This window comes from Bos indicus x Bos taurus, chromosome 25, assembly GCF_003369695.1.
Source record: "Bos indicus x Bos taurus breed Angus x Brahman F1 hybrid chromosome 25, Bos_hybrid_MaternalHap_v2.0, whole genome shotgun sequence".
Taxonomy (NCBI): domain Eukaryota; kingdom Metazoa; phylum Chordata; class Mammalia; order Artiodactyla; family Bovidae; genus Bos; species Bos indicus x Bos taurus.
Genome location: NC_040100.1, coordinates 40,865,177 through 40,880,201, shown reverse-complemented (window position 1 = coordinate 40,880,201; position 15,025 = coordinate 40,865,177). Strand labels below are relative to the sequence as shown.

At 53.4% G+C, this 15,025-nt stretch overlaps 1 protein-coding gene across 2 annotated transcripts in view; it reads right to left on the bottom strand.

Annotated features, from left to right (window-relative positions):
• The window catches only part of PKD1 (polycystin 1, transient receptor potential channel interacting), a 39,428-nt gene extending 33,371 nt beyond the window's left edge, over positions 1 to 6,057 (bottom strand). For both annotated transcript variants that reach the window (XM_027528240.1, XM_027528241.1), the window contains exon 1: positions 5,628 to 6,057. In XM_027528240.1, coding sequence (XP_027384041.1) covers positions 5,628 to 5,842 — 215 coding nt within the window. In that variant the 5' untranslated portion in view covers positions 5,843 to 6,057. The remainder of the gene's footprint in view (positions 1 to 5,627) is intronic.
• Between the last annotated feature and the right edge of the window lie 8,968 nt (positions 6,058 to 15,025).

Below are 15,025 nucleotides of genomic sequence, written 5' to 3'. Positions count from 1 at the left end.
GGGGCTGGGATGGCAACCAGGTCTGCCCATGCTCCTCCTGGGGGATCGCTGGGAAGGACCAGAGCAGGGACAGCCAAAGGAATTGGGAGAGAGCTGGTGGGCGGGGCCAGGCAAGCGGCTGGGGCTGAGTCAGAGCCCACCTGGTCCCCTTTGAACACACCCTGCCCCACTCGGGGATACCCTCACCGCCACCGAACCCCAGGCCCCTCAGTGCAGCTCCAGGGAGAGGCCCTGAGCACGCCCAGACCATCTCTCTGCCACAGCCCACCAGCCAGGCAACCCCAGGAAGCGACTCAACCTCAGTTTCCTGGTCTGTAAAATGGAACCGACTGCAGTTCCCAGGCCACGGCACCACACCGCCGGACAGAGAGCTCAGCAGAGTCCTGCTCGCCGCAGCCAGGCAGGGAGGCCAGGCGGCAGCAGGAGGAGGTGTGTGTGCCCCCCTGGGTACTTTCTTCAGGGGTCTGTTTTTTAATCCGCCAACTATAAAGGTCACCCTTCCAGAACATACAGTTCAGTGGTTTTCCATATACTCCCAGGGCTGGGCAACCACCACCCCTAATTCCAAGACCGTCTCACCCCCCAGGGGGAAAACCAGCGTGCTTGGCCACCACCCCCAACCCCAGCCCCACTCCAGCTGCAGACACTCGTCCACTTGCACCTCCATGGCCTTGCCCACTCTGGACGTTTCACATCAGCACAATCACACAACACGTGGTTTTCTGCATATGAGTTCTGTCACAGAACACGTTTCCAAGGCTCACCATGTTGCAGCAAGCCTCAGCACCGCATTCTTTCCCGTGGCCAAACAGTATCTTACAGACAGGCCACACTCTATGCACATATCCATCTCCAATACATACTGGGGCTGTTTCCACCTCTTAGATCCTCTGAACAGAGCTGCTGTGGACATTTGCATTCAAGTTTTTGTGTGGATGTAGGTTTCGTTTCTTCCGGGCCTACACCGAGGGGCAGAACGGCCAGGCCCTCTGGTGACTCTACGTGTACTTTTCCGAGGAACTGCCGGACTGTCTTCCAGGCGTGCCCCATCCCCGCCAGCCACGGACGAGGATTCTCGCCAACACCCAACACCCGGTATCATCTGTCTTTTGGGGACAGCCAGCCCAGTGGGTGTGAAATGGTATCTCCCTGGAGTTTCGATTTGCATTTCTCTGAAAGCTAGACACAGGGTCTTTTCACATGCTTATTAGTCACTGGTGTGTCTCCTTTGTAGATTGGCCTGTTCAGATGCTCTGCCTGCTTTTTAGCTTTGAGTCACTGAGTTTTTACATATTCTAGCTAGGAGTCCTTCATCAGACAGACGACATAACACGGGTTCCCCACCCTTCTCCAGGCTGGTGGCTGTCCTCACTGCTCCGGGGCCTGACTGTCTCCTGAGGGTCTCCGGGCACTGGGAGCGCTCTCTTGTCCATCCCTTCAGGTCCCCGGGTCACAGCTGTAGCTGAAGTCTCCCCATTCACCTGCCCGCCCTGCCAGGGGCCACAGACAGGAGCGGTGTGCGCACAACCCTGCCGTCCGGCCCTTGCCAGGCAGCTCCTGGGACATGCACTCGCAGTCTGCTTCTCCCAGCGCGGGCGGCTCAGGGACCCTGAGGGGGAGACCGGCTCGGCACACAAGGCGCCTCTGCACCCCAGCCCACGGCCTCTCTACAGGATGCCAATCATGACGCTTCTCTCCTGGGTCCTTCAATGCTGCCCCACTGCCCTCTCTCCAGAGGCCCCACCTGCCGCCCCCCATCACCTGGAACCTCTGAGCTAGGCCATCCACTCTACATGGGATGCTCTCTCCTGGCGCGGGGTGACACCTGCACGAGCGCTGAGCACTGGCTTCAGTGTCACCTACGTTGGAGATCCCTCTGGGGCCCCTGCAAAGTGGCCTCCTCTCTATCACTGGGGTTACATGCATGCATGTGTAGGAAGCCACGTGTATGGCTGTCTACATGGTGCCTGGCAGTACACACAGGCCAGGCGCACTCCGAGCCCAGGGGTTCCCTCCCCAACACCCACCTTCCCTCACCCGTGCAGCTCCCTGGGGGCTGCATCTCCCAGAACCCCCAACACCCCCTAACAGTTAGGGGGACATGTGAGGAGGGGCAAGGCCCTGGGTGCCCCCAGCCAATGGCAGACCCCAAGGCCCCAATATCTTAGTCAGAGAAGCAAACCCCTACTGAGTCCCTGCTCCGAGCCTGGTCCTAGACCTGACATCCATGAGACAGTATGAGGCCCACTCAGAGCCCCTGGCCATCACCCAAGAAGCGGCCGGCTAAAATCAGCCACACTGGACATGATGGACAGATAGCACCCGGAGCAGTACCACCCCATCTAGAACTCTCTGTGCTGACCCGGCCAACACGGCAGCCGCTGGTCCTGTGGCTCGAGCACCTGAAATGTGGCTCCCCACCCAACACAGCTCTGGGCCCGACCAGCAGTGTCCGGGAAGGACGCCAAGGGCAGAGGGACACACAGAGACATGACCCCACACCAGGTGCCGTGGGAGCCAGTCTCTTCAGCAAATCACAAGAGAGGGAAGAGAGACGGAAGGAGAGCCTGCACACCCGCAGAGATTTAAAAGACATCAACTAGCTGCACTGCCACTGCGTGGACCTTATTTGGATCCTAATTTGATCCAGTGAAAACACTGAGACAACCACAAATTTGCACACACTGGACATGAAAGGGACCAGGGAACTGTGCAGTGTTTCGGGTGTGATCAGGGGTCGCCATACATTTCCCAAGGCCAACAGGTCAAATGGAGGATGGCTGGAGCTTGCTTCCAAAAGGGGTGGGGGTGAGGGTGGAGCAGCAGGCTAGGCCACAGGGCAGTGGGGTCCGTGAGGTTCATCACGCTCTTCCGCCCACTTCTATGGAAGTTCAAACTCTCCAGGATAAAAGCTTTAAAAACAGGAGCGCAGCCACCTTTTCCCCACTCCAGTACTCTTGCCTGGAAAATCCCATGGATGGAGGAGCCTGGTAGGCTGCAGTCCATGGGGTCAGACAGGACTGAGTGACTTCACTTTCACTTTTCACTTTCATGCATTGGAGAAGGAAATGGCAACCCACTCCAGTGTTCTTGCCTGGAGAATCCCAGGGACAGAGGAGCCTGGTGGGCTGCCGTCTATGGGGTCGCACAGAGTCGGACATGACTGAAGCAACTTAGCAGCAGCAGCAGCAACCACCCTTTACTGAGTGACGTCATCCTGTTCAGGTTGCCACCTCCCAGCAGCAAGCATTATTTAACCCAAGGAGGCTAGGGTCTCAAAACCCTGGGTCATCCTGCAAGCCCCGAATCCCCTACCAGCCAGCCCTTGTCCCCCACCAAGTCAGGACACAGCTGTCCTGCAGCACCTCAGGCTGGCCAAGGAGTCTCAAATGGAGGGGTGCCTGCCTGACACTGATGACAGAGACGCTGGGCAGGAGTCCCCTAGGCTCAGGCTAGGGTGACACCCAGGAGGCAGGGCCACTGGGGCCCCTGGACGCGTACACCCTCCTGCAGGGGGCTCCCTGGCATCTCGGACCTCATTCCTGCGCCCTAAGAGAAGGTTCACCTGCCTCCCTCTCTCTGAGGGGGGTGCGGTTTGCAGAGTGGACAGGCAAGGATGATGGCTGGGGCAGTCCACAGAGAACAGACGGTGGCGTGGGGGGGTTGGGCGGGGGCAGGCCTTAGCATCTGCAGTCAAGGGTCCAGTTTCCTGTGGACTCCTCGCACTGAGCCCTGCAGAAATCTCTGAGGCAGCTTCAGAGTGTCGACTGGAACGTGAAGTCTCCTTGGTTCCCCGAATCCCTCCTCCCAGGCTGCAGGGCCAGCAGCCCTGGAATCCTGCCGCCTCAGGCCAGGCCGCCAGCTCCTGGACGTCCAGAGGCTAAGTGGACACACGCAAGGCTCAGGCTCCACTGCTGTCCTGCTCCCTGCTGCAGGCCTCTGGCCGACCTACCAGTACCGTTTATTTCCTGGACAGCTCCTGGAGGCCCGCCTGCTGCCAGGTGACGAGGAAGCGGGAATAACCAGCAGGAGCTGGGGCCTGACCCCCAGCAGCTCTTGGCCCACCAGAGATGGAGGCAACCTCATTCACAACATCCAGAAACAAGGGCCAGGGGTGGATCCAAAACAATTACGTGGGCACTGGCCGCAGACAGGAAGCCCATCTCCGCAGAGACAGCCGTGACGGCAAACACCAGCTGTCAGGGAGCAAGACGACAGCGTGGTCCCAAGGCTCCCAGCCGCTGCCCCTGGAGAACCAGCTCCCTCACAACACCCAGCAGAGCTCCAAGGAGGAACCCTCCAGGAGAAGCACCCGCCCCTGCTCCGCCCTCAACATCCAAACTCGCCTGAACAGAGACCACGAGGGTCCCCCTAAAAAGAGGCAGCCACACACTGGAGTCGCCCAGAGATTGTTACAAAACCAAATCCAAGCTTTAATAAGCCTGGGGATGTTGAACACCCGCCCCCAAGGGATTCCAGCATGCAGCCAGGGAGCCGTGGAGTCCTGGCTGAGGTGTCTGGAAACACCCAGACAGGGCCCTGAGGATGTGTATCACAGGCCAGGAGACTGCCCCCAGCTCTGGGGTCAACTGTCTGGAAACCTCAGTTCCCCGCACCCTTTACAATCCAACGCTGCCTCTGCCAGGCATCGGCTGTTACTGGTCACTTGTGCTTAGACAAAGCACATCATCGTCATCTCCAGCCTGTGTTCCCATCTGTACAATGGGCATCTCTGCTGCACCTCACCTCAGAGGGTCAGGCTGAGGTTTAAGCGTGACAATTCACAACCACACCTTGACGCAGGCCGAGGCTGGAGGTGAGCTCTCCATAAAGACTGCGTGTTATTATTTCCTCCAAAATGCAAACCTGAGGATGATTTTTCAGCGTTTTAAACCCCTCCACGGCAATCACAGTCACCCACTGTTCCCAGGATAACATCAGAGCGCTAAACAGGACAAATGAGGCCCGCGAGGACCCTAACCCACCTCCCATCCTGCCCTCACTCCCCCTACAGCTGCCACAATACACCCGAGCTCGACCAAGTCCAGCCCCTCGGTCTTCCCCTTCCACTTCAAGCATCAGGCCAATTCTAAGCATCCGGCCAATTCTAAGCATCCATCAAGAGCTCTACACTGCCCAGCCCAGCTTCCTCCTCCTGGGCTCCCAGGTGCTGGGTATCGCCCCAGGCCAAGCCGCATCCTATTAGTCTCTAATTAGCGTTGAAGTATGTGCGGGAGACCGCCCCGCCCCGCCAGAGCCCACGGGCCCCGGTCCGCTGGCGTTCGCGGGGCCCTGCCGGGCGCGCGGTCTCCGCCTGCACAGAATCCGGGATTTTCCTATTTCCCTCTGGCTGAGGCCAGGCGGGCTGAGAGCCGGCCGCGGGCCCAGGTTTTCCTTATTTAGTCGGGCCGCCCTCACTACGCTGGAGCCTCGCCCTGGGAGAGGCCTGGCCCGCACCCCGTTTCCCCTTCTGGAGGCCGGGGACGCGCCCACGCCCTGCGAGGCCCGCCAGGCCGGCGGCCTGCCCGGCCGGCCTCTCCCCGGAGGGTGCAGGCGCCCCGCGCCCCGGCAGGCCGCCGGGCGCCATGGCAACCACCGGGCTCGCGCGGCGGGCGCGCGTTACTCACAGCGCGGTGGCGTCCGCGGGGATGCGCAGCGCGGGCCCGAGCGTCCGCAGCCCCTGGCCTGAGCAGTTGACGAGGCAGGCGGCGCCGGGCGCCGGGCCGCAGAGGCAGGGGGGCGCGCACGGCCCGCAACCGCGCCCGGGGACCCCCGCCAGCGCCCCGAGCCACAGGCCCAGGCCCAAGGCGAGCGCCAGACGGGCGGGCGCGGCGGGCGGCATCCTCAGGGCAGCGCAAGCATGGCCCCGGCCCGCTCCCGAGGGCCCGAGCGCCCCCGGCCCCGGCGGCCGCGGCTCAGGCGGGGCCCCCACACGACATGGCTTGCAGCGGGGCTGTATCCGGCGGCGGCCGCGGCCTGTCTGCCTCCGTGACAGCCTCTCGGCGCTCGGGGCCGGCCGGGTCCTCCACCGCCCGCTCGCGCGCTGGCGCTGCAGTGCGGCCCGGCCGTCAGCTCCTCCTCCTCCCGGCGCGGCGCGGGGCGGGGACACCCTCAGGCCACGCCCCCGCGCCGCAGAGTCGGGAGCGGCGCGGGGAGGGTTCAGGGGCGGGGCTTCAGGAGGCTCCGCCCCTCGCGGGGTAGTGGGCGGTGGGCGGTGGGCGGTGGGCAATGGGCGGTGCTAGGTGGGCCTGGCGTCTTGAGCTCCGCCCTTCGCTCCAGGCCGTAGGCCCAGCCCCCGGCTCTGCTCCCCAAGGAGCGCAGGCCGCTGCTCCCGACTCTCGGGTCGCCTCGTCGCGTGTCAGTGCCCGGGAGCAGTCACAGCAGCACTGAAAACACCAGCCGGCACCTCCAAGGCCCGGCTATGCGCGCTCATCCGCTCCCAGCGCCTCTGTCCTCCTCCACCACTGCGATTTCCCGAGTGCTTGGCACACAGTAGGCACTCAGTAAATGCGCATCGCTTTTCGGTGCTGTGACTCTGCCAAGGGAGCTTTTGTTCGTCTCTGTGCTCAGGACATAATTATGAAACTCACGCACGTGGTGGGATGAATCCAAACCGAACAACTTGGATGAATCCTGAAAATATGTTAGAAGTCAGACACAAAGGACAACATATTATACGATTCCATTTATTTTAATATGTTAAAAATAGGCAAATCCATAAAGACAAGAAGTAGATTCATGGCTCCCTGGACTGGAGGGAGAGGAAATGGGGAGTGGCTGCTAATGACTATCGGGCTCCTTTTGGAGATAAGAGGTTCTAGAGTTAGATAGTGGTGGTGGTTGCAGGGTCTTGCAAATACACTAAAATCACTGAACTGTGCTCTTAAAAGGGTGAATTTTATGGTATGTGAATCAACTTTTAAAATAAAGAAAAAATAAAATTGCTGGACCATTTGGTCATGAGTGGATACCTGACCCAAGCTGGTCAGTTAAGTCCCTCCACCACAGCCTGGATAGAGTAGACACAGGGAAGGGGTCCCCAGACTGCCCTGGGTTCAAGGCCTCTGTCCCACGTAAGCCCCTATCTCACTGTCCTGAGACTTGGGGTCAGGCTGTGTCTGGAGACTTCCCAGCTCCCTCCGCGTGCTCCGTCTTTAGCTAGCTGGCAGCCTCAACTGAGTCCACAGGCACTAGGCCCAGGTCCCGAGGCCACTTTCTGGGGGAGTCCCGGTAAAACCACCATGTGGGCACACTGAAACTCTGCTATTCCCTGGGAGGTAAAACAGCACAGGTACCTTCCTTTCTCAAGTGGGCCGTGGCATAGCAAACCTGTTTTAGGACTGGGAGAGGGTCACATCCAGGAAAGACCCAAGGAAGAACAGCTTCCCAGCTCAGGCCCCAGCTGGAGATGAACAGGGCACAGCCTGCCAGCCTCACAGGCCAATGACCCAGGAGCAGGCAGAGGCTCTAGCGGGTAGAGGAAGCGGATGGTCCTGGTCCAGCAGCAGGGTCCATTCTCAAGACTCAGTTCTCACAACCTACTTTGTCCCCAAATCAGTACCTTAGAGCAGTTTGGGGGAGGGGCTTAAGTGAGACCCAAGGAGGAGCTTCCATCCTAACAGGGAAGGATCATGAAGCCAGCAGACCTCTTGGGCCTCGAGGACCTTTTGACATAGTCACAGAGGGAGTACTTGGGGATCCTGCTTGGAAACACTGGCATGGAGGCTGAGCCACAGTGGGCTTAATGGGACGAAGCAAGGGGAGGGGAAGGAGGCCCAAGTGGGGAACAGTCTCAGGTCTGGCTGGGGGCGGGGGAGAAGGAGGAGGCTCAGATGGTGCCCTTCCTGGGGGCAAGTGTCAGAATGGGTGGAGAGACTGTTGTCTGGGGCCCGGTGTTGGGGGGGGCAGGGAGAAGAGGTGTGGGGGGAAAGGTGAGGAGGGGCTTCTGGACAGATGGGGCTGAGGCCACTGGAGAAGGTGTCTGGAGCGCAGCTGGAGGTGGGGTGTGAAGCTGGAAAAGGGGTGGTGAGCACATCTGGGACAAGTGGGAGAATCCAGAGGCAGAGAACCCCAACCTGGAGTTGGGGAGTGGGGAAGCCTTGGGGGGAGTCTAAGTGAGAGAGCCAGAGAAGCAGAAGGAAACTGAGGCCCTGTGTGAGCAATCTGGGGGAAGAGCTCCTGGGGAGAAGCGAACAAGGGCTTGTGCTGCAGAAACAGAGCAGTGCTGCGTGGGTGCAGCTCAGTCTCTCCCTGTTCCCCCTGCACCTCCACGTGCAGCTTCCAGGACCCTCTGCAGCCTCCCGCCTCCTGGCCTTACCCCATGTTCTTCCCTTGGCTTGGAATGCTTTTCTGTCCCACCCCCTTGCAGACTCAGTGGAGGTGACTCCTCCTCCAGGAAGCCTCCCCAGCCCCCATCTTGTGCTCACTCACATCACACAGCCATCCAGGGGACACAAGCATTTGTTCTCCAGCTTATCCTGCAGGACAGACCTCCCCAGGGTCACCCCGTGCCTCCTCCACCCTGCTGTGTTGCTACAGGAAACTGAAGGTGCTGTGTCCACCGTGACCTTTGCTGAGGGCACTCTGAGTGGAGGGGACGGCAGGAAGGGAGATGCAGGATGTTAGCAAGTGAGCGGGTGTAGACACGGCTTGTTTCCGTGTTTCTAGAAGCTTAGATATGAAAGGAAAGGGAGGCAAGGAACAGGAGAAGGACACAGAGCGGGAGCCAAGGTTTTCTCTTAATACGGGAGAGACTTGAACCAATTTCCAGGCTAAGGGGAGAGTGCCAGCAGAGAGGGAGCAATAGACCGCAGAGAAAGAGAGTGTGTGCACAGGGAGTGGAAGGATTAGTGGCAAGAACTTCCTGAGAGACTGGAGGGAGGAAACCCACATCTTTCAACTCTCCACCCACTCACTGACGGCCTTATTCCATCCACTCTTCAGGACTCTAGGAGGTGGGTTCTATTACTATTCCTCTGATTAAAAGAGGTAACTAAGACACAGAGAGGTTAAGAAATTTGCCCAGTCACACAGCAGGTAAGTGGAAGGACTGAGATTACTTTTCAAACCCCAGTTTCTAAATTCCAGTCAAATGACCAACAGTTAAGATTCAAGGACTCAAGAATGGTGTCCTTCTTGAGTCCTTGAAGATACACTTCAGGGAAGATACACCCATAAGAAAGAGTGATGCAAAATAAGCAAAAGATTAACCAAGTCTGCTGCTGCCGCTGCTAAGTCGCTTCAGTCGTGTCCGACGCTGTGCGACCCCATAGACGGCAGCCCACCAGGCTCCTTCGTCCCTGGGATTCTCCAGGCAAGAACACTGAGTCTAAAGGACTGCTTAAGTGTCATTGTGGAATACATGCAATTGATTAAAAAGGATTTCTGAAATAGAAAAAAAATTATATATATATATATATATATATACACACACACGTGTGTGCATGTGAAATTCTCTCAGTCGTGTCCGACTCTCTTTGCGACCATTTGGACTGTAGACTGCCAGGCTCCTCTGTCTATGGAATTCTCCAGGCAAGAAGTGGGTAGCTGTTCCCTTCTTCTGGGGATCTTCGCAACCCAGGTCTCCCGAATTACAGGCAGATTCTTTACCATCTGAGCCGCCAGGGAAGCCCATATATATATATGTCTGTATATATATATATACATACATACATAGTCTGGTTGATTTTTTGTCACCGGGGCATGTGGCATTTTAGTTCCCTGACCAGGGATCGAACTTGAAACCCCTGCATTGGAAGCAGGGAGTCCTTATTTAAAATTTGTTTATTCAGGCTGGGCTGGGTCTTACTTGTGGCTTACAGGATCTTCACTGCAGCATGTGGACTTCTTAGTCGCCCCACACATGTGGGATCTAGTGCCCTGACCAGAGATCAATCCTGGGCCCCCTGCATTGGAAAAGCAGAGTCTTAACTGCTAAATTACCAGGGAAGTTCCCTGAAAAGACATATGTATAAAGAAGAAAATTAATTATCTGGAGATGAAATTCTACACTATTTCAACAAACCATTTGGTGAGTCAGAGGAAATAAAATGTGCCAAAGATCCTCCCTGATTCAGGGAGGGGGACATTGGAGAAATGCTTCTTTTTAAAAAGTAATTAATTATGGCTGCACTGCGTCTTCTTTGCAGCAAGCAAACTTTCTCTAGTTGCTGCGAGCTGGGACTACTCTTTGTTGCGGTGCACCAGCTTATTGCGGTGGTTTCTCTTGTTGTGGAGCACAGGCTCCAGGTACTCAGGCTTCAGTAGCTGTGGCCCATGGGCTTAGTTGCTCCACGGCATGTGGAATATTCCCAGACCAGGGATCAAACCCATTAGCAGGCGAATTCTTATCCACTGTGCCACCAGAGAAGTCCAAGAAATGTCAAATTCTTGATAAAAGATAGATTTAAATGCTTTTTATTAATAGTTAATGATACCTATTAGTTTAAAGTAAAGGGGGAAACTAGAGGTGAGGGTAAAGAAACAAGAAGACCTGATTGGCCCAGGAAGGAAAGACTTAAAAAAGGAAACAGTGGATCAGTGTATTAACCAGAACACAAAATAAGACCAAGCATGTGGGTGAACATTATAAATATAAATGAGTTAAATTCCCTTGATAAAGAGCAAAGATTTTCATAAGAAGACACATTCAGTCCAGGTAAATGTTGTTTGCAGAGACACAGCTGAGACAAACAGCCTAGAAGGCTGAGAGTGCAGAAATAGAAAGTGAAGACACAAAGAGGGTGAAGTGGCAGGATTAATACTAGGAAAATAAAACCTAAAGCGAAAGACAGTAAATGGGAAATGAGTCCAATTTTTTTGCACTAATTAAAGATACATGTAGAACATATAATGAACCATTGTGTTCCCGAAAAAAGAACATCAGCAAACACAGCTAAACTTAAAAATTCACAAAATCATTGTGGAAGACTTTTTACATCTTCCTTTGAACTGTACAAATCAAGTGAACAATTTTTTTTAAGTTCAGTAACGATATGGAGAGTTTGAACCACACAGTTAATAAGTTCTAGTTTATGTAACAGTACTTTGCCAAGTATCTGGAAGAGATTATGCAATTAAGTGGCCTTAGGAAACACTGCCCCCTAGAGGTGCTCTGGGTCCTTTCATCTGCTAACCACATCACATCATGAGTCTAGCTCACAGCTGGGGCTGCCCCAATCCCACCTTAACCCAGGGATGCTCACCTGGGTAAAAGCCTGAAGAGCCATTCACTGAGGGTCTGGGACAAGGGTGGACATCCTGATGACCCAGGTAATTGAAAGGTAAATGTAGAAGGGGTGTATATCTCCATTATCTTAATTGCCGTGATGGTTTCATGGGTGTACACTTATGTGAAAACTAATCAAGTTGCGCACTTTAAAAATGTGCGGTTATTGGATGTGTTAGACATTCATAAAGTTGTTTCTTACATATTTAAACACTCACAGTGATAAAAAGCAGGTCAGTGGTAGCCAGGAGCTAGGGGTAGAAGGAGGGAATTACTGCAAAGGGACATGAGGAAATTTTGGAGGTGACAACAATGTTTTATATCATGAGTATGATGATGCTTAAATAATGATATTTGTCAAAACTCACCGAACTATTTAGTTAAAATTGATGAATGTTGGTATACAGAAGGGCTTCTCTGGTGGCTCGGTGGTAGAAAATCCACTTGCCAGTGCAGGAGACATGGGTTCAATCCCTGGGTCAGGAAGATCCCTTGGAGAAAGAAATGGCAACCCACTCCTGTGTTCTTGCCTGGAAAATCCCATGGACAGAGGAACTTGGCAGGCTACAGTCCATGGGATCACAGGAGTCAGACATGACTGAGGAACTAAACCAACAGGTGTACATAAATTATGCCCCAATAAACCTGATATTTAAAAATCTTACCATTTAGAAATTGAAATACCCTCTTTTCCATCTTTTAACTTTTAGTAATTTAAAATCAAGATTAAAATCAGATTATCCATAGAAATGACTAGTAATGAGCACTGCTGCTAATTGCTTCAGTCGTGTTCGACTCTGTGCAACCCCATAGACGGCAGCCCACCAGGCTCCGCTGTCCCTGGGATTCTCCAGGCAAGAACACTGGAGTGGGTTGCCATTTCCTTCTCCAATGCAGGAAAGTGAAAAGTAAAAGTGAAGTCGCCCAGTCATGTCCGACTCTTAGCGACCCCATGGACTGCAGCCTACCAGGCTCCTCGGTCCATGGGATTTTCCAGGCAAGAGTACTGGAGTGGGCTGCCATTGCCTCCTCCAGTAATGAGCACACATCTTACCAAATCTGTGGTACGCAAAGTTATATGTGGAGAGAAACTGATAACATTACTTTTTAAAATTGATGATCATGGAATATCAAACTAGTATATAAGTTAAACATCCTTGTCAACATTCTAGAAAAACAACTATAAAATAAACCAAAGCAAAGTAGAAGGAAGGAAATTAGAAAGTTAAGAGTATCAGTTAGCTATTTTAAAAAGAAAAAGTAGCGACTGCCCTGGTGATCCTGTGGTTAAGACTTTGCCTTCTAGCGCAGGGTATATGGGTTTGATCCCTAGACAGGGAGTTAGGATCTCACATGCCTCTTGGCCAGAAAAAACCCAAAACATTAAAAAAAAAGAAGCAATAATGTAACAAATTCAATAAAGACTTTAAAAAAATGGTCTATATAAAAAAGTCTTTAAAAAAAAAGAAAGTAGAGGGACTTCCTGGTGGTACAGTGGATAAGAACCTGCCTGCCAATGCGCAGGACACAGGTTGCATCTTTGGTGCAGGGCATCTAAGCCCGTGCGCCACAGCTGTTAAGCGCCTTTGCCTAGAGCCCGTGCTCCACAAGGGAAGCCGCGGCTAAGAGAAGCCCGTGCACCTCAACAAAGAGTAGCCCCTGCTTCCCACAACTAGAGAAAACCCTTGCGCAGCAATAAAGACCCAGGACACCCAAAAATAAAGAAGTAAAATAAAAGAAAGTAGAATTGATTAATAACATCAAGAGCTATTTTTAATAAGCAAGGCTATTCAGTTTCTTTTCTAAACCTCCTGGCAAGTATAGCCGAAAGAGAGATGAAAATAAAATACAGCACATTAAGATTAAGAATGAAGGTTTATTCACAGAAATAAAGAGTGAAAAATTATGAGATTATGTGCAATTTTTTAATCTAAAAATTTTTTGTCTAAAAACATGTTGAAATAATATAAACTGTAAAAACTGACTCAAGAAAAAATAAACAATTAACATCCAAGGAAGAAATTGAAAATATATCAGAGCCCTGCCAGGAAAAGACACTTAAATCTTTTTTTTTCTTAATTAAAAAAACATTTTTTTGGCCACACCCTGCAGCATGTGGGATCTTAGTTTCCGGATGGAACTCCTACCCAGGGGAGTCCCTAGTCCAGCTCTTTTAATGGGAAAATCCTATCAAACGTGGAAAGATCAGGTAGTCGTTATTTTATTTATACTCTTAGAGAACAAGGATCACATCTCAATGTACTTTATGCATGCTTATGCATAAATGTTCAATGTACTTAGTAAACATAATTTGGATACCTAAAAAAACTGGGACAAAGATAAGATAGAAAAAGAAATCCATAATCCAGTGACTTTTTTTAGGTTTGCTCAGTCACAGAAACCTTGTTTCAAAGTCCCAAAATAAAGACTTGAATGGCCCTGTTTCAGCTGAATGAAGGATCCCAAAGACATCAAGGTCCTAATCCCCAGGAGGTATGAACACTACCTCATGACAAAAGTCAGCGCAGATGTGACTAAATGAACGACCGAGATGGGGAATGACCCTGGACTGTCCAGGCGGACCTGAAATGTATTGTAATCACAAACGTCCTTGTAAGAAGTGTCGATGGCAGAAGAGAAGGCCAGGTACCTGTGGAAGTGGAAACTGGAGTGATGTGGCCACAAGCTAAGAAAAGCTGGAGACCACCAGAAGCTGAAGAGTCAGGGACTCTGCCCTGGAGCCCCCAGGAAGAACCTGCCTTGCTGACACCTTGACTTCAGTCCCATGAGGCTCATCTCACACTCCTGGCCTCCGAAGCGCAGGATGGCCAAGCTGAGTTGCTTTGTGCAGGTGTGTCTGTGGGAATTTGTTACAGCCGCTGTAAGGAACTCACCCAGGAGCCATTACCAAAGCTACAGTGGTTACCCCTGAAGGACATAATCTGGGAGTGGGGAGAGACATTTTTAGGGGGGCTGTGCTGGATCTTCCGGAGAAGGCAATGGCACCCCACTCCAGTACTCTTGCCTGGAAAATCCCATGGACGTAGGAGCCTGGTGGGCTGCCATCTATGGGGTCGAACAGAGTCGGACACAACTGAAGCGGCTTAGCAGCAGCAGCAGCAGCAACTGGGTCTTCACTGTGGCCCACGGGTTTAGTTGCCCCGAGGCATGTGGGATCTTACTTCCGTGACCAGGAATCAAACCCGAGTCCCCTGCGTTGGAAGGCAGATTCTTAACCACTGGCCCACCAGGGAAGTCCCAGAGCAAGGACTTTTATTCTTGCCTTTCCCTTTTGTGCAGCTGATGTGCCTGCGAAACTCATATATATATTATTTTTATAATTAAGAAAAAAGAAGAGATGAGGCAAGTGAAGAGTTTGGCCCACTCCACTGCAGCCAGCTGCAGACTTCAGTGGTTGTCATGGTTACACGGGGTTCATTTTAGTCATTCCCACCGACACTGAGGCCTCCCCTGCCAGGAGGCCACGTGTGGCACTCGGGAGCCACGCGACAGCTGGGGGTGCTCTGAGCCCAGAGGTCTCGCCCACCTGGGGCCTCAGTTCAGGGACTGGATCAGAGCAAGGCCTCCCCCACACTCTCCACACTGCGACTGGCACACTTTTTGTCTCGAGACTGCCAAGGGCAGCGAGATGCCAGTTCCTGAGCGGCCGTGGGAAGCAAGGACAGGGGGCAGACCTCACAGCCACACCTGCAAGGGAACAGCGCTGTGCTCCACACACACCACCCGCCCGTGCCAGTCAGTCCTTCTCCCCACAGGCGGGGATGGACACGCACTCCT